The sequence below is a fragment of the Cyprinus carpio genome, chromosome B4 (assembly GCF_018340385.1).
Source record: "Cyprinus carpio isolate SPL01 chromosome B4, ASM1834038v1, whole genome shotgun sequence".
NCBI classification, from domain to species: Eukaryota; Metazoa; Chordata; class Actinopteri; order Cypriniformes; family Cyprinidae; genus Cyprinus; species Cyprinus carpio.
This window is the reverse complement of record NC_056600.1, coordinates 3172251-3192496: the sequence shown is the minus strand read 5'-3', so window position 1 is coordinate 3192496 and position 20246 is coordinate 3172251. Positions and strand designations below refer to the sequence as shown.

At 36.4% G+C, this 20246-nt stretch overlaps 1 protein-coding gene across 3 annotated transcripts in view; it reads left to right on the top strand.

The window, feature by feature from the left end:
* LOC109109169 (cGMP-inhibited 3',5'-cyclic phosphodiesterase A-like) overlaps positions 1-20246 on the top strand; it is a 95120-nt gene that overhangs the window by 55575 nt on the left and 19299 nt on the right. For 2 of the 3 annotated variants that reach the window (XM_042721630.1, XM_042721629.1), the window contains 2 exons: positions 9447-9710; positions 17836-17993. In XM_042721630.1, the coding sequence (XP_042577564.1) occupies positions 9447-9710; positions 17836-17993 (422 nt within the window). Of the gene's footprint in view, positions 1-8971; positions 8990-9446; positions 9711-17835; positions 17994-20246 lie in introns of all 3 variants that reach the window. The other variant, XM_042721628.1, reaches the window with a different exon arrangement.

Genomic DNA, 20246 nt, shown 5'->3' with positions numbered 1-20246 from the left:
AACATAACATATTTTTCTTAAATATATACATGCATGTGTGTGTGTTTATATGTATATGTATATACATGATAAAAATACTCAGTACACACACATATATTATGTAAACAAAAACTTTTATTTTGGATGCGATTAATCGTTTGACCACACTAATATAAATGGTATATAAATGTAATTTTATTATTTTAAAATAATATATTACTGTATATTATATAAATTTAAAACGCAAAATGGTAATTTAAATTTTAAAATGGTATAAATGCAATGTATAAATTCTATAATAATAATAATAATATATAATAATGTTTTGCATGCTTATTCTTTTTGTTGGGGTGAAATATGATCAGTACAGGTTTTTGAAAGGTCTCATGGCTTTTTAGTGACTGCGTCCCATTGGTTTGGTTTTCTCAGTTTTATCACATCCAGTGCTGGACCCGTTCATCATCAGCAGACACTGCTGGAAATCTCCAACTCTCTTTGAAACTAAATGACGGTTACTTTGGCGCTGCATATTCACTGTCAGCTTGAACGTCCCTTCAGAGAAACTATCAAGTGTCTCTGTGTCATAAAAAACTGTGAAGGAGTGGAAAGGCTTTTTGTTGACCAATTTAGCCCAAACAACTATTTATTGTGTGGGCCCTGAGGTAACGCTCTTTGCCCGGCTGTCACTTAGCAACAGGCTATTTTCAATATAAATGCTTCCTGTGGTGTGAGGAGCACCTACAGTATCTGACAGCAGCGGCGCAAGCGTGCGTGCACACACACACACACACACACACTCACTGTCCGCTGAAGACGCTCCAGCAGCCAGACGGACTGATCTGTGAGTGACACTGGCATCATGAGGAAGAGGCGTGCCACCACCGGGCCGTTCTGCCCGTATCACGGCCAGCAGGTGGGAGATACGCCGTATTCTTTTCATTGTTGCTAATATTCATCTGTGCACGAGACTAGATTGGATGCACTTTAACAAAATGATTTTGCTGGAGCTTAAAAGGCTATTGAATTTGTGTAGATGCTTGATACGAATTAGGCAACACATTTTTTTTTTGATATATAATTTAATAATAGTTTTAACTGATACTCCACTGTGTTAATAGTTGAATATAAAGTGAAAACTGATTATATAATCTGGAAATTTGTGCATTGTATTATGTAAATAAGCTAGACTCAGATGCAGTGTTATTTTAGTATCGTTTATCTAGTATTATAGTTTTTAATCAATATTTTTATATTTTCTGTTTTTAGGTTTAGTATTTTGTTGTGTTTTTGTCATTTATATTGTTTTTTTTTAAAAATAGGTTAAAAATAGTTTTTTTAGCAAGTTTTAGATTTTAGTTTATTTCGTTTTTGTAAATTTAGTACTTTAACTTAAACTAAATAAAAATAAAAAAAAACAACATTGGCAATTAGCTGAAATAAATATAAGCTTTTTATATTTTACTTTATTTCTTTACATTTTTATTTTTCATTTTAATTTTAAAATTTTAGTGTTTTTGTTGTTTTTCTCATTTTTATTCTTTTAAGTTTTAGTCTTTATAGTTTATTTAGTTAAAATGAAAATGACATTTGTTACTTTGCAACTAGCTGAAATAAATTAAAAAATTGTTTTATTTTAGTTCACTTTATTTATTTATTTATTTATTAATGGTATTGGTTTTAGTTAACGAAAATAATAATGCTGTTCAGATGTCCCTCACACACAATTCATTAAGCAAAGCGATCCACAGTTTTTCCAAGGCATCAAGTGGAAGGATTTCTCAGTCATACAGTATTTCCTGTGAATCACGCCGTGTGTTTTTGTGGAAAAGGAGATTTGTGGTACGTCAGGGACTCTCAGAGTTGCTGTAAATCACTAGTCCACTTATGGATTTATCCATGTCTCGATCACCTTCCCGGCCCATGTGCGTTACGATGACGAAAATGATGTTAACTTTTGCACAGAGAAAAAATGGAATGAGATCAAGTATAATATTTAGATTCGAAGGATTCAGATCATTAGTTTGAGTCATGAATAAAGACGTCTGCATCCAGCTTCACCACAATCAGACGTCACTGAATTTGTGGGACGCCACAAAATCTCAAGTAACCCACCTGTAAAACCCACCTTTTTTTCTCAACAGCTCACAATGTTGACATGGTCTGTAGTGTAGATAGTGGTTGAAAATCCCTTGGCTCTTGCTCAAGTGTCAAAGCGACGTGACACAAACTAATTACTGATTCCTTCCACCACTTCAGTATTATAAAGTGAAGTAGGAAGCCTTAAAAAAACGCTGCTCTTTCCACAAACAGCCATTGACATTCTTGTGTTGTGAGGACCTCAGGCAGCTCAGTTCATTCACAATTTAGTCCTGCTGTAATTTTTATGATACCCGTTGTGACACGTTGGCTGTTATAACTGCAGTCAAGGGACGCAAGGCAATGGCGATACACAATCAGAGATGCACTGAAGTGCTATGACGGTTTGTCACGCTTGTTTTGAGTCATTTTGCATGCTTAAAAACTCATTCTCATGCAAAAACATGAATACATTCCTCCAGCCAAGATTATAGTAATATCAATATTGGACCGGTTGAGCATTCAAATCACACAAGGCTTGTTTTTGTGTGTGCTTTTGTGTCCTATATTGTGAATATGTTTATTTCTATTTATGAACACTACTGTTCAGAAGTTTAATGTAAGATTGTTTCTTGTTGTTGCTGAAAGAAATTAGTAGTTTTATCCATCACGGATGCATTAAATTGTCGAAAAGTGACAGTAAAGAGATTTATAATGTTACAAAAGGTGTCTTTGTTTTTGTTTTTTAAATCAATGCTGATGTGACACTAAAGACTGTAATGATGTAATGATGCTGAAAATGCAGCATTGCATCACAGGAATAAATTACATTTTAAAACATATTACTATAGAAAACAGCTATTTTAAATTGTAAAAATATTTTACATTTTAATCAAATAAATGCAAACTTGCTGAGCAGAAGAGACTTCTTTAAAAAAAAATAACAAATCTTTCCGACCCCAAACTAAGGAGTAGTGTGTATATATTTGTTTGTTTTGGCATTATTTGCATTACATTTAAGCATATTACAACCTAAAAAATGTAATTACTGTAATGTTTTTTACTAAACTAATAAATATGTTTAATATTATTAAATTAATTAAGAGTGCAAAAAGGCTACATGATATATAAATATTATAAATATAACTTCATGTCTTTATTCATTATTAAAATATAAATTATATAATATATATGTACAGTATCTCTGTGTGTTCTTTATTCATTATTAAAGTATGTGTAATTTTGCATTGCAGTAATTAATTTATTTTATTTTTGTTAAAAAAATGTTTAATGGGGAAAATGCGTTTAATATTCATTAAATTGATGTCACAATGCAAAAATTCTCAATTGTCCTAAAAACAGGCTGTTTATGCTAAATATTTGATTTCCTTTTAGGTTTGGAATGAAATATGACCTTTAAAAGTTCTTGATATACAGTAGTCAACATTTGAAGTGGATCAAAACCTTTCATAAAAGTTGTCCTAAAACCAAAACAATACCCGTTCTTGTCATAGGACAACTTTTATGAACTTTTTTAATCCACTTCAAATTGTTGACTATGTATACAGTATATATATTAGATATATATATGTATATATATATATACACACACACACACACACACTCTGCATTATGTAGCTAATGAGTGGAATCAGGTGTGTTAGATAAGGGAGACATACAAAAGGAGCAGGGCAAGGGGGCCTCCAGGACAGGTTTGGGAAGCACTGGTGTAGAGTAAGGGAAACATCTCGTAAAGGGTTCTTCCTCTTTCACACCTCGCTGCACCTCGGCATCTGCGTAATGCTGACGCATGTATGTGTTCTTCTGAAGAGACGAGTGTAGAAACACTTGCCTGCCAACACGGTGCATCAAAGCCCTCGCTGTTGCTTTCATGCACATTTGCATCCCATTGGCCGGCGTGTTTTGAATGCATATGCACGGAGAATAACATGACTCAGCATCTCTCTGTGTCTAGTGTAAGCCCTGCGATCAATGAGACGCTATTAGAGGACTTTTCCCTCCCGGCTGTCCTGTACCGCTGTACACAAAGGCCCTGATCAACCTGTTCGGATCGATATGGTTTCCAGCAGCAACCCCCGTTTTGTTCCCTGGATGTGTTGTTGATATCACCTATGCACACACACACTCACACTCTCGCGCGCACAGACACAATCACACTAATCCGAGGACATTAGCTGTGGAGAGAGTCCATTTCAGTCAGGTAATGGGCAGATTTGGCTATCACAGGATGTCGTAAAGGTTGCTCTGAAGAGCGAGATAATGTGTTTTTTTTTAAGGCTGGGCTCTCTGGGATCTGTCAGCTGCTCTCCAAGCCAAACTACTTGAGCAACTTTCCCATAAACACCTCTCTTGTTTTAGTCGGCGGGAAAACACACTAACACACGTGCTTAAGTTTAAGAGAGCCCAAGTTTGATCTTGCGGCCCATTGTTTGCACAGAACATCCTCTTGTTTGACAAGCTCGCCGGTGACTCACGTCTCTTGATGTTGGTTGCAGCAGACACTGTTTTGATAACGGATTAAGACGGGAGGAGAGAGAGAGAGAGAGAGAGAGAGAGAGAGGAAAAAATGTAATGAAAGGAAGGAGTTGAAAGACTCCCACGCAAGGAGCGATGTTGCCCCAGTCCACTTAACCTCGCTCTCCGTGCCTTCTATATTTAATCGCCCTTTTTGGCTTCCCGGCAGTCCGTGTGTGACCCTAGTGGAAGATCTGAGTAACACATAGAGCAGAGGAAGTCTCTCCACAGCTGGAAGGACAAATTTCTGTCTCCAGACATTTCTTAAAATCTGTCAGGAATATGCACAGGTCACATTTCACCCCACATTTAAAATGTACATAACCATTTGTAGTCACACTGTTATGACAATTCAAGCACATTTGATCTTATAAACATGTTATGTTGTAATATAATGTTATATTTATATATATATATATATATATATATATATATACACACACACATTCAATGTATACAGTACATACATTCAAAAATATACATATATACTAGATATTCACATTATCATGGCTATTTAATATAGTTCAGCATATGTGACAGTAATGCTGTAAGTTTGTGTTATACATTTTTTGTTGTTATTATATAATAATTTTTTTTTATTTTGTTTTTTTATATGTGTTATATCTTTTATATATATATATATATATATATATAAATATAGTTCAGCCATATGTACGCACACACATATATACATATCATTAGTAATAAGAAAAAAAAACTCTGTATTTAATTTGACATAATATTTAATTGTAATTTATTAAAATGTTTCCCCCATAAAGAAAATCTTTTGATTTTGTGGTAAAATGTGACCTGAACATGCTTTTGTGAGACTCACCTACACAAACAACAAATGAATATGAGAAAGCACTGCTATTTTCCCACAAGGGTCACTAGCAGGCCCCCTGCCGTGGGTCGTGAGGTCATGACCTGCCGCTGCGGGAGGCGCTCTCCTCCTCACCCACATACAGCTCTCATTAATACTTCACCATGCTCACAACTCCTGACCTGTGCCGCTGTTCACGCTGAGCCAGCCTGTTTCCAACCGTTAAAACTAAACCAGCAGCCATTCTTTTTCCAAATATGCCCATCAGCAGACAGTTTTTTTTTTTTTTATATTTTTTTGAATCTAGAGTTTTTCGCGGAAGCTCTCGATCCGAGCCTCTGTTACTCAGTTTTTTGGCGTCTGACAGCGGCTAGCTCTGAGATATGTAGCGTGACGGTGCGCATACATCCTCCACATGTTCTCGCTTTAGTGACTCACCGCAGATGAAGGATGTCAGAGGAGTCCTGGAAAGCTTTTTTTTTTTTTTTTGGTCGCACTGTAACTCCCTGTGTGTTTGAGTTTGTCATTCCAGTCGTGCTCTTACTGTGCCCTGAGCGCGGCGGATAATTACCGCACCTCACTGAAGGCTTATTTAGTCAGAGGGAGCTTTAGCAACACTGCTGGGATATGAACTCACCTGAATGCCACACGCCAATCCCTGTGATGCTTTCTTTCATTCTAAAGGAATAGTTCACCCCAAAAATGAAAATTTGCTGAAAATGTACTCACCCTTAGGTCATGGAAGATATAGATGAGTTTGTTTCTTCATCAGATTTGGAGAAATGTAGCATTCCATCATTTGCTCACCAATGAATCCTCTGCAGTGAATGGGTGCCGTCAGAATGAGAGTCCAAACAGAAGATAAAAACATCACAATAATCCACAAGTAATCCACACCACTCCAGTACATTAATTAACATCTTGAGAAGTAAAAAGCTGTGTGTTTATAAGAAACAAATGCATCAAGACATTTTTTAACTAAAAATAAGTCCATACTCCATAAAACCGCTTTCTCCAGTGAACAAGTCATCTCATCTGAATCAGGAGAGAAATCTGCATGGATCCAGCAATGTTTCCAAGTCAAAACAGTCCAAAATACTTGATGTGAGAGACAACAGGAGATGGACTTCTTTCACTGGAGGAAGTGTTATTATGATTATGGACTCTGTGGAAGCAGTGGTGTGAAGATTATAACGTCATAATGATGGATTTGTTTCTTACAAACACACAGCTTTTGGCCTCATAAGATGTTAATCGCTGGACTGGACTGTTGTGGATTACTTGTGGATTATTGTGATGTTTTTATCAGCTGTTTGGACTCTCATTCTGACGGCACCCATTCACGGCATCCATTAGTGAGCAAGTTATTGAATTGCTAAATTCTTCAAATCTGATGAAGAAACAAACTCATCTACATCTTGGATATCATTAGGGTGAGGACATTATCAGCAAATTTTCATTTTTGGTTGAACTATTCCTTTAAATGCAAATGAATTGCACACTAACAGTCTGATTATTACCAATAATTTCTCATGGTTATTTATAAATATAATATTATATATAAAATATAAATTCAAATGCAATGTTTTCTACTGCTGCTATCATTGACCTTCCTCAAATTCAGAACCTGCTTCAAGTGAAAAAAATAGCAAAATAATCCCTGAGCTCACTAGAAATATCATTTTCTGTTCATTCAGTGTTTTCAAACCCATGCATTTGCATAATGCATCATCGGTCTGTAGCAGAGACATATGCATTGTCATCAGAGACATTAAAGTGTATACAGAAAACTGCAATACGCAACATTTTACCGCAACATTTTTTATTAAGATTGCTGCGTAATCATAATAGCATAATCACAAAATTCTGTTTACATGAGCTTTAAATTAATCTCAGTACTGCTTTAGTCATTATGTGTTTAAGCATATTTGTCTGCAACTGCAATAATTTTCTGATGCTGTTATGCGTTTCATAGAATGATGAACATAACTAGATGTTTCAGGACTTTAGATATGATTACTCTATGCCAAACACACCAGTTTGGTCTTGATAGACCGCAGTTAGTGTAATTTTGCAGTAGCTACAAGCTGTTGGAAATTGGAAATTGGAAATGCAAAAGTACTTATTTGTATTCATTTTCTTTGATGTGTCACCAAAAATTTTCCTTTTTTAGCGTGCGCCTAGGCTTGTCTCATCTAGCCTCAATGATCTGTTTTAATGCAGCTCAATCTAATATTTCTTTTATGTAATCCAAGCAAGGGATTTTGCATTATTCAGCAAGGGTAGTTTCTTTGCAGGGGTCTGTGACAGAGAAAATCCAATACAGTAATATCAGACCGAGCACTTAATACATGTGTGTGTGTTTAATATACAAACAGAGAGCGAGTAGAAACCCGACCCTCTGACGCAACCTCGTTGTTATAGCAACCACTCATCTGTCAGCCTCACGTGTGCCACGCTGTCAACGGCACATGAGCTGACAGAATGAATCAAGGAGTTTCTGATGGAGGGGAAAATGTAAACAAACACACGTCTACCGTCAGTATCCTGCATCTCTGTTTCCTGTTTGGTTCATGCAAGTCTTGTAACAAGGTTTATGAGATTTCACAGAAGATGCTGATGAGGACAGAGCAGATTATATCCATTCAGGCTGTTTTTTTTTTTTTACTATTTTAATTGATTATAAAAACAATGTCACAAATTTATTGTGAAAAATATAAAAATAAAAAAAAAGCGAAAAAACAGTACTGGTGTATATCTTGTGGTGTTTGTTAAATTATTATTTGTTATTTTTTATTTTTATTATTAGTTGAATTATTATACTTTGTACTTATTATACTATTATTATTTTTATTATGTATGTGTGTTATTTTTAAATGTATATTAACTGATCATAATATATATATATATATATATATATATATATATAATACATAAAATATTTTAATATAAATATTTAGATTTTTATTTATTATTATTATTATTATTATTTGTTTATTTTACTTATTTAATGATTTATTCATTTACATAATGTTATTTATTTATTTTTTATAGGCATTAATATGTAAATGTGGGTGGTCATACGTTAATTTATTTGTGTCATGATTATTTTTGAAGGAGACATTTTTGCAGCTTATTTTCCAGCATTGTTTGTGTATATGTACATAGCATATCAAACAAGAGGCATAGGAATAAACTGTAGTGATTTTGCTCATGAATATTAATTGCACGACAGTCGTTCGGTAGTCCTGACTGATTGGCTTAAATGCAGAGGCTTTGTCTTTTGTGTCTTGCTACTTTAGCCAAGAGAAATAAACCCCAAACTCTTAAAAATACATATTTTTTGTAATTCCATTTGATGACTTTAGGAGTGCAGAAATGACACACTTTGCAGTTGAGGGCTTTTTGGGATCTTTGAAAATTAAGCACATTCTGTTGGCATCTGAACATACGCCCCAGCAGATGCTGCCTGTCGTGAAGACCTCTCTGAGTTTTGAAGATCTGTCTCTCTTTCTCCTTTCTCAAACAATGAACATCTGCACGGCCCAATACGAGCAGCCATCCGGCCTAATGCAAGTCAGTCTCTCCTTCCTCCATTAGTTATTCTCTGTATGTGTCAGTCCGTCATCTGCTTTTGATGTCTCTCTCTCTCTCTCTCCCTCCCTCCCCATTGTGCGTGTGTGTGAATACTGTATCCCGTGGCCGTTTTTTAAGGGCTAGCGAGGAAAGACCGAGTGTGATAAATGTGTCCTCTTTCTGTACTTCTCATGACCTCCTTCTCTCTTGCCCTCGAAATCTCTTTCTCTCGCTCTCTCTCTCTCGTTCTCTGTGTCTCTCGTTCCCCCGTGTGTAGCAGTGCGGCGTCACTCTCTGCGTCAGTGTGCCATTACGTCAACCCTGCATCGCGTCACCGCTGAGGTGCAGATGAGCTAACGTTGCTTTTTCTCTCTCCCCCTTTGTCTCTTCCTCTCCCGCTACCTGTGCGTTTAACTCTACCTCTGCCTTACGCCCACTTCCTGTCTCTCTCATCCAGTCTTCGGGCACCAGCGTGACGGTGGACATCGCGGTGATGGGCGAGGCCCACGGGCTGATCTCAGATCTGCTGGCTGACCCTTCCCTCCCACCGAACACCTGCAGCACCCTGCGGGCCGTCAGTAACCTGCTCAGCACCCAGTTCACCTTCCAGCCGCTGCACCACCGGCCGCGCTTGAGCCCCCTGCTGGCCTTCAGTGACGGACACGCCTGCTCCGACTCGGAGGAGGTGCCGGAGAAAGGAGAGAGGCTGGCCATCCCCAAGGTAAGGCCACACCCTCTCAGGTAGCAGGATTTGATTGGTAATTGGCGCTTCACTAAGCCCTGCCTTAAAAATATGACTGACCTTTGCAGCTGTTGCAGCACCGCCCACATTATTCCATTTCAATACATTTTGTCCATAGTTTTTTTTTTTTTTAAGTATTAAGTTTTATTTATTTTTGTTAATCGATTTTTATGAAATTATCATGAAAGAATTTTAACAAATTATCATGAGAGAAAAGGTTTTTTTTTTTTGGTTTGGTTTTGGTTAGGCCCGGCTTATTAATTGACTGACCTATTTAAACTTTGCAGCTGTTGCGGCATCACCCACTTTTTTGCATTTCTATTCTTTCTACTTTTTTTAAGTAGCAAAATATTTTTTCTTCCAAAATGTGACACACATGAGAGTTTAATAAATTAATGACATAAAAAAAATGTGGGCGGGACTTGGTTCTATGCAGCTGTTGTTGATTGGATGTTGTGATGTGAGAGAAGGCACCAGAGAAAGGAAAGAGGCTGGTCATCCCAAATGTAAGGACACACCCTCTGAGGTACGGGGATTTGATTGGTAATTGGCCGTTTGCTAAGCCCCGCCTTTAAAATACTGTATGACTGAACATTGCGGCTGTTGTAGCTCCGCTCACTTTTCACATTTCCATTCATTTTGTTTATAGAGACTTTTTAAGTAGCAACAGAGCCATATTGTGACATACATACGAGTTTAATACATGCATCAGTTGTTAATTAGATGTTGCTAAGCCACGCCTTAAAATGCAAATCTGATCTTTGCCGCTGTTGTGGGCTCACCTACTTTTTTCCCCATTTCCAGTAATTTTTTTTTTGAGTAGTGACAGATTCTGTCTCCCTTATTGTGACATACATATGAGTTTAATGAATTAACGGCATAGAAGAATGTGGGCATGACTTGGTTTTGGGCTGTGTTTCCCTAAAAGCATTATAAGCTTAAAGGGTTAGTTCACCCAAAAATTAAAATTCTGTCATTAATTACTCACCCTCATGTTGTTCTAAACCCATAAGACTGCTGTTCATCTTCGGAAAAAATATATATTTTTGATACATTTTGAGAGCTGTCTGACCCTCCCATAGACAGCAATGTAATTACCACGATTAAGGTCCAGAGTAGCAAGATGATCGGAAAAATAATTCATGTGACATCAGGTGTTCAACCATAATTTGACAAAGCTATGAGAATACTTTTTGTATGCAAAGAAAACAAAAATAACGACTTTATTCAACAATTCGTCTCCTCCGCATCACCCTGGTGCCATTTTGGAGAATATCCACTGAACGTAAACAGCGTATGCTATTCTGTGTCCGCTGCGTCACACGGCTGAAATAATGTTTTCTTGCAAAACATACCCAATAATCTTTATTTACAACTTTAAAAATAAATTTTGCAGTATATTATCAGACAGGCTTTCGCATGGAAGTCTTTGTTTGGATAGTTTTATGTAGAATTCCATTGAGAAAGGATCCAAAAGTACAGTAAAACATTTAATACAGTAGAACAGTAATCTATACATTTCTTTAAAGATAAATCACATATAAAATGCTTGAACATGTACCAACTCCAGCCCATGTAAGAATAATATCCAGTCTATTTATGAGTCCATTTCACTGAAAGTCATGCCATTCATACCTAGGGGACGTTCTGTAAAGCTTGTCCTGCAGGGAGCAGAGCTTAGCGACGGGTCAATTAGCTTTCGTTTGTGAAGATGGATGGGTTTTCACCAGTTAGGGTGTTTTTACATTATTTCTTAGCATTGCTGCAGCAATTCTTGAATGGCTCGCGTTATCTTGGTGGAACCGGCAAAGATTTGAGACAAAAGAAAAAGACTCCATTGTGTTTAATGGTTTACTGCCACAGCTGATGCTCTGTATTTTTCATCACACACACACACACACACACACACACACACACACACACACACACACACACGTTCCTTCCTCATTCATGCCAGCATGGCAGGTCTCTAATGTAGCGGACAATGACGCACATTCTCACAGAAGCCTTTTAATGTTTCACCAGCACTGCAGTTAAAAATGCATGCCGGCACTTAAAGAGTAGGTGAGGCAAAAGTCACTATCCGTCTCTCCAGCACTTTTCCCATGCTGCAGTGTTCGGCAAACAGCGTTAAGAGATGTTTATTAAAGCCCATTCATTACACCTGGTCCATATGTAGGTCACACCGCACTACGCTCTGATATTGAACAGAATTCAGAGCGCCGGCCTTATTATTTTTCCACAGCGTATATAATGAGATATTTTGGCAGTGTGAAGAAAAACATGAGCGAGTCTGGTTCTTTAAGCAGCATTTTATCTGTCAGAGCTACAGCTGTGTCAATATCGGAATGAAAACGGCACGAAACGCAACTGATGGTGACACGATTTTCGTAGAAGGTCAAATAGCTGTGGCCTGTCTGGGTGTCCAGTTTGGCTGCGGCTCAGGAAACGGGGCTTTTTCACATAAATCCCAAATCACTTTTCCTGTATATTTTAGGAGCAAAAGAAAAACAATTTTCCTAAGGTGTTAGATTTCTGCAGCGGTGCTGATCGGACGTCCATTTCTAGAGCCGGTAAACATGCAACACGGTTACTGTAGGTCAGAAACCTTTAACGCATTATACATGCATGAGCTCTCTGCCTTAGAAAGTACTTTTAAGATTTAAAGGCTGATTCCTCCAGTATTTTCCAACTTTAGGATTTCGAGCGAGTGCATACCTTTGTCGCAGACGTTTAAAAGGCTAATCTATTTGAGAGCTAATAGGAAAAGAAAGTTGTTGAACTGACCGGTTCACTGCACTCTCAGGCCCTGGACTATTCCCTGCAGTTTTGTTACTTTTTACCAGGGCATTGTAGTTAAAAATAATTGTCTATCTTGATGTTTTTCAACCTTTTTAAAGATATTGTATGTCATATAAATATTAAAATATTTTTAAATATAAAAAAACATTGTCTTTATAATATTTAAAAAAATATTTTTTTAATATTTTAAATAATTTTAAATATTTTAAATTGTATAAATGTTTAGTGTAAGAAGTAAAATAAAGTAATCTAATTAAATCTAATCTATAATCTAAATTAAATCTAATTAAAGCTAAATAAACACAAGGGCATAGCATGTGTTGTAAAATTTGTATAAAAAATAAGTAAATAAATAAAAAACAAATAAGAAATAAATAAGAAAAATATTTTTACCTATAAGAGTTAAGAATACAGGTGTAACTAAAAAAACTATATAAACTAAATAAAGTCACTATATAATTTTTTCTTTTTTTAATTATTCAACAAAATTGCTAAACATATTTAAGGAGCTATTTCACATCACTTGAGGGTTTTTACCTGTAATCACTGGTATTTTGCTGCAAAATGACAAATGATTATCGTTGAGAAGACTGATGCTGTGAGCTAGTTTGTGCAAAAATGCTGAAGTGGTTGCTGGAAAATTTGCACATACCGTTTTAATGAAAGGTTGTGAGGTTCTGTGGCAGGGCCGTCACTAGTGGGGTGAAAGGTGGTGACGATTATAGGGGTCCACGGCTGAGGGGGGCCCCCCGGCGATCTCAACCGACTGGCTGAAGCCAGCCTACAAAGACGCTCAGGACAGTTGATGGTCCATTGCTGCGCATCGTCACGAAAGCTTATCATTTGCACATGTTTTTAAGCCTTGCCAATTGAAACATTCAAAAGAGTTTAAAGCATTCAAACACAAGATGCGGAAAAACTCAACTGAGTACTCACAGGCACGCAAAGAGCCGCGTCTCACAGACAGCAACACCGAACCGAGCTCTCCTTCATGTCCTCCTGCACCTGAATGAACAAATACAAATCACAGTTTAAACATGCAAACAGAAAAAGGGCGCACGCAGAGAGACACGTCTCAAAGCGCTTCAACACCCAATTTGCCTCTTCTTGCTCTTGTACCGACAAATACATACAAAATTATGTCAAAATACCCATCTTGGAGAGTATCCTCGAAAAAACTTTCGGTTATGTCTAAAGTGAAAGTAAACAATGGAGAAAGAAACTGAATATGTATCATTATAATGGATGCGTTGTCTCTTAAAGTGACCGTGCCTAATTTACTAGCTGCTGTAATATTAATCCAAGAAAATGAAAGAAAATCACACACTGCTCTTGACTGAATAACTTTGTAGTTTTAACAAGAATTAATCCACAGTCAAACAGACAGACACCAGACACCAGATATAATTTTTTTATATTTTTGTACTAGTGGGTGCGGGACACTATAGTTAATTTATGTAAGTGAGTATAGCAAAATAAAGTAAGCTGTGAAATTATACCCCAAGATTCTTCATACAGTGGACTACCAGTAAAAAATTTGGGACCAAAAATAATTCAGGCACTTTGACCTGGGCATGTTTTGCTTAAGTGTTTTTTCTTTAATTGCTAATGCGAGCTTTTTACACCACAGACTGAAGAAAATTAAACATTGCTTGGTAATTGGTTGAGCTAAATTGGTATAATCTAATTGTGAACTTAAATTTAACAGCTGACAGCTATTCAACCGAATTCATTACATACATTTCAATCAAATATATTGATAAAGTTATCAGACATTATCAAGATGAATTTGTTCTGACACAGTTTAACTCTGAGTGAGTTCTTGTCATATTTTATTACCATTTTCTAAATTATAGCAAATAAACTGATAATGTGAGAAATGTTGAAGGTGTCTAAAACATTTTGGTTCAACTGTATATTTAATTTTTACAGTGAAGACTATGCAGTGCTATTTTATATTATTCAGTTTCTGTACCTGGACACCTTCAAACTTGAAAAACGTAAAAACTGTGTAAATAGCACAAATAAACAAATAGACTGAACATACAAATTAAACAATTTCAACTGCACTAGGGCCCCGCAAACCCCATCTACGGCCCTGCTCTGTGGGTATTGGGTCTTTTTATGTGTCTGTGGCAGAACTGGTATTAGATAATCTATTTCAACTACGTATGTTTGTGACATGCATGTAAACAGTGTTGATATACGTTTTTTCTTTTTAAGTGGAATACGTTTTTAATAGTTTTTTTATTTATTTGTTTGTTTTGCATTCTAGTAAAGACAGTACAGTTTTTAAATTGGAGGGGTAAATGTCCTTTTTTTTTAAGGAAATAATTGCATAATGCAACTTTAATGATCCTAAAATAGCTTGTAATATAATAATGTAATATAATATATAGACATGTTCTTGATCGTTCTGGACAATTATTTATTTGAATGTTGATCGACAACTAAGCACATTAATGCAGCGCAAGTAATTAATATTTTTAAATATAATAATAATCCTAACAATAAATAATAAAAAAATACATACAATAGCACAAAAATACTAACAAGATGTATAATTGATTTAAAAATCTTTTCCTTTTTTTTTTTTTTTTTTTGCACACCACTTGAAACCATACAGTTTTTAAATTGTGATCATTTTGCTATAGTACATACTGTAGTAAAGAATTTGGGGCTTAGAAAATGATAGCATAATGCACCTTAATAATCCTAAAATAGCTTAATTTTTTATTTTTTAATTGTTAGATTCCCTCATATAGGTTAGTTGAGACTGTGATAGGGAACAAAGCTCCCAGCTGTCACACCGGCTGGAGAAGCAGGTTCAATCAGACACCGCAGAACCCTGATCAGACGAGACTCGGCTCACAGACGCCTGAGCGCTGAACGTCTGCAACCCTGACAGTCTGTCTGCGTGAGAGAGACGCCAGGGCAGGAGAGGAGACGCACGTCCCGAGCACCTTCCCAGACTTGAGGCCTGCTACATCCACTCAAACATGTTCCTCCCAACTCCAGCTGACAGCGGCTCCGGCTGAATTAATATCAGACGCAGATGTTTTCATGTTTGTGGCTGTAGATTGTTGCATTGCAGAGAATTTCCCTGAGTTAAAAATACACAGGTGATTTGTGACTTCTGACCCCGGCGCTCACTGCATCTGTCTGTAACTGGACGCCACTGGTCTCCCAGAATGCCCGGGGCATGCACTCAGGGCGGTTGGGAGATTAGGGTCGGGGGTGCGTGGATGTGCCCTCTGCTTCTCTACGTGGGCCAGAGCCCTGCTCTGCATCTGAAATATTCATGCTGCTGTCAGGAGTTTCTTCCCTGCCCTGACTCTCAGGGTAATGCAGTTCTCAAACTTTTTGTGCACCATTGTGCAATTTTATATAGTCAAAAATATACTTAACTTTGAAGCACAAAATGCTTTACCGTTCGGAAGTTTCTTTGAAATATATTAAATGTGCCATTAAACCAGATGTGTTATTCAGATGACAAACATGCTGAAACTTTCTCAGAAAAATTCTTTCCAAACTATTGTTTCTCCATGACGCTAGTTGACCTGCAAGAGAAAACTGACTGACAGTTGCTTTAGTTTCCAGTCTACTGTAATCTGCATTGCATTACTTTGAATTCAAAGGGATAATCCACACAAAATGAAAAATATTTATCATTTACTGTTATTTTAGTATAACTGGGATGCTATTATTATTATTATTATTATTACTGATATTATCTTTACAGTTTAAATAATGTATATTTTCATTTTATTATTACTGATATTATCTTTACAGTTTAAATAATGTATATTTTCATTTTATTTTTTGACATCATTTGTAATACTTTATATTTATTTTTATGTCGATATATTTTTTATGTCGTTAATTAATATGTGTTTTTCTTTTTTGGAAGTTGGAATATGTTGTTTAATAGCTGATTTATTCGTTTTTTGTAAGTTTAATTTATCATTTTAGTGCATCTTAGTAGGGTTAACTAAGACTACTTTACCCACTAGTCGGCGCTGGTCGGAAACCAATTCGACTTTTTGCACATTTGCATATTAGAGGTTTAATTTCAGTTTCACTTTCTCTGTACATGTAAATTTACATGGCATTGAACCTGAGCACACTGTGCTGTTGCTAGATAACATTTGAACCAAGGGGATGTTGTCATGAATTATAACTTTATGAACGAAAAATATCCACAAATGACACCCCATTATGTTGGCCGAGCCAAAATACTCTCCTCCGCGCATTCTCAGAAATCAGAGCTTTTTTCCTTTTTTTAATGTCATATTTTTTTTTTGCGACAAATGACATGAATGTAATGGAATCAGCACAAGCGCGCTCACCAATCAAACAAGTCCGCGTCCCTTAAAAAGCTAATCCTCACTTAGAGCAGCATTTTTTGCTTCTGTATCTTTTGCCTGGTCTATAAGTTTCAAAACGACTGCTTATAGATCTTCGTCAATGAAAACGCACACACGTGCACACAGCGTTTGATCCATCTCGCTGCTTACTGAATTACCTATTATTTACTTTCAACGAAGCTATTTGTTTTGATTGATAGTCAAACGGTCAAACTGTTCGTGATGTAAACTTTTGTGGAGAAATGCGATGATGTACAGCATTTCTCGTATTATGTACTTGTTGCCTTAGATTGATTCGTTTTATATCAATAAACATTATTAATTAACTATTTAATGTCCTATTATTTACATTTCCAATCGATTATTGTTAAATGTTCTGTAGTTCCCATTTTCCCAGATGTGTATATATATAGGGGGAACTATTAGAATATTTTTATTTCTAAATTTTTATTCTATTTATTTATATTATTTTAATTTTTTTTTTTTATATTTTTATTCTATTTATTTATATTATTTTAATTTTTTTATATTTTAGATCTACTTTTAATTTTAGTAAACCCCACTGTAAATATCTGCTGTTTTTTTTTTTTTTTGGAGTGTCCGTCCCTGTTGTTTGGCTTAACGAACAGACTTGCTTTCAAAATACACACACTCGCTAAGATTTACATCATTTACGTAAAATGTGATCCAGTTTAATCTAAACAAGTGCTTTGTTGAATAGCTGCACTGCCAAAAAGTGTTAATTTGGCTCTCTGCTTGTCATACACATGTGTTTTTATTCTGTCTGGGTCAGTGTTAATTGATTATAATTGGTGATGTGACTTTTGACAAGCTTCAAAACTGACCTTAACAGAGGATTTGTGACTGTAAGTGTTTTGCACCACTGTCAACATTGTTTTAGTCTAAACTTGATGTGTGTTCTCTTGAAATAACAGCGTTTGAGGCGGAGTTTGCCTCCGGGGCTTTTGAGACGCATTTCTTCCACGTGGACCACCACCACCTCAGCCACGGGGCTGCCCACCCTCGAACCCGGGCCGGTCAGACGGGACCGCAGTGCCAGCATCAAAGCACCTCACGATGGCCCTTCCAGCAGGTAATAAACACCCTGTTCTTATCCAGAACAATCTGTGTCTACCTTTAGTCACTTAGTTCATCAAACTATCTTACAAATGCCCAAAAATGCAAATTTGCTGAAATGCGCTTATCCTCAGGCCTTCATTTTAAGATGTAGATGAGTTTGTTTCTTCATCAGATTTGGAGAAATGTAGCATTCCATCACTTGCTCCCAAATGGATCCTCTGCAGTGAATGGGTGCCGTCAGAATGAGAGTCAAAACAGCTGATTAAAACATCACAATAATCCACAAGTAATCCACAACAGTCCAGTCCAGCAATTAACATCTTATGAAGCCAAAAGCTGTGTGTTTGTACGAAACAAATCCATCAAGGTGTTTTTAACTTCAAACCGTTGCTTCTGACTAAAATATGAGTCCATAATATTGCTTTCTTCATTGGAAAAGTCATCTCATCTGAATCAGGAGAGAAATCTGCACAGATCAAATGCTGTTTGCAATAGTCCAAACCAGTTATAATATTATATAAATATGTGGGTGGATTTTGACATGAGAGATGACAGAAGATGGACTTTTTAGTAAGTAGTATTATGGACTATGGACTCATATTTTGGCCAGAAGTGACAGTTTGAAGTTAAAGACGTCTTAATGATGGATTTGTTTCTTACAAACACACAGGTTTTTGCTTCTCAAGATGTTAATTACTAGACTGGAGTGGTGTGGATTATTGTGATGTTTTTATCGGCTGTTTAGACTGATTCTGACGGCACCCATTCACTGCAGAGGTTTGATACGGTGATATCATCATCAAGCTTTAAGTGTTTCTTCATACTTTTGGTGACCAGCCCAGAATCTTTTCACCATCTTCTTTAATTTTTATTCAGTGTCTTTGGTGTTTTAGTTTTTTTAGTGCATAAACTATATATGTATATGAAGACACATACCTGTATTTACCTGTGTATGAAGACAGGTGTCTTAGCAGAGAAATGCTTTACAAACACAGAAGCGTCCATTTGCTTCATTGGGAAGCATTTTGTGTATTGTTTTATTATGTCAAACGTAACAAACAGCCTTTTTCATGAAATGTTTTGTTCTAAATTGATTTGATATTTATATTCTATTGCAATGACATTTGCATGTTTGTCTAAATACTTCCCGGCTCGCCGGATGTGACACATGAAGTGTTTTGAAGCAACAATACATAATTTCCGAAAATATGAGTCCACAGGGAGTTTCTCAGGATTTATCTGACAGCACTTTTATCTGTTTGCCCTCATTTAGTTTTGTTTGTCATCATTGTCTCGTACGTTAGTGTTTCGCACAGCTGTTGCAGATCGCTGTCAAGCGCTTGAACTTTCCAGAGCTCCTCCACACCGTCTTACTCACTCCGTCCCAATGTATGATTCAAATTTTATAATGTCCATCTTTGGGCATTTCTCCACCTTTATATCTCTTATTTCAGCTCGAGTTATACAGACCAGCTAAAGTTCAGCCCATTAATACTGATATCCAGTTAGCCATCTGCACTGTGTAGACAGAGAGTTTAAAGAGGCTTCCTGGAGACTCAAGAGCCCGGCTTGTGTTTAGATCTGGGCCCTGTCAAAATAAAAGCCCCAGTGATAAATGGAGGGTCACACGGTTGCCTGCATTACCATGTTGAGGCTGGTTTTAAAGTGGCGGGTCTCCTGTGCAGCGTCTTAATGGATACCTGAAGAGTGTTCCCACAGCAGGAGGCCTGTTCGCAGGAAAATTCAAGTTTAAATCCCTCTCCAAAAATAAGCCACTTGGACTGTTTTAACCCCAGAAAAAGTGCATTGTGAACTTTCTCATTTCCAAGTTCGCCTCTTGAGAGAAAAAAGGTTATGCTGTGTTGAGTTAAAAGTGAAGTGTCTTCATCGAGGACACAATAATAGTGGGATACATAAACACTGGAGCAGGGTTGTTATTGCAAACTGAAAATAAAACAACACAATAATAGTGGGATACATAAACACTGGAGCAGGGTGAAAACTAAAAAACTAAAATAAAACAGAATAGAATAAAAGTTCCATTAGTTAATGTTAGTTAATGTATTAACTAACAGAAAAACGTGAACAATACATTTATTACTTGGTTTATTTATTCATCTTTGTTAATTTAAAATAATAATAACAGTTATAGTATTGTTAGTTTAAAAATCCAGTGCATTAACTAATGTTAACAAGCACAACTTTTGATTTGAATAGTGCAGTAGTAAATGTTGAAATTAACCTATAGTATAGTATAATATATAGA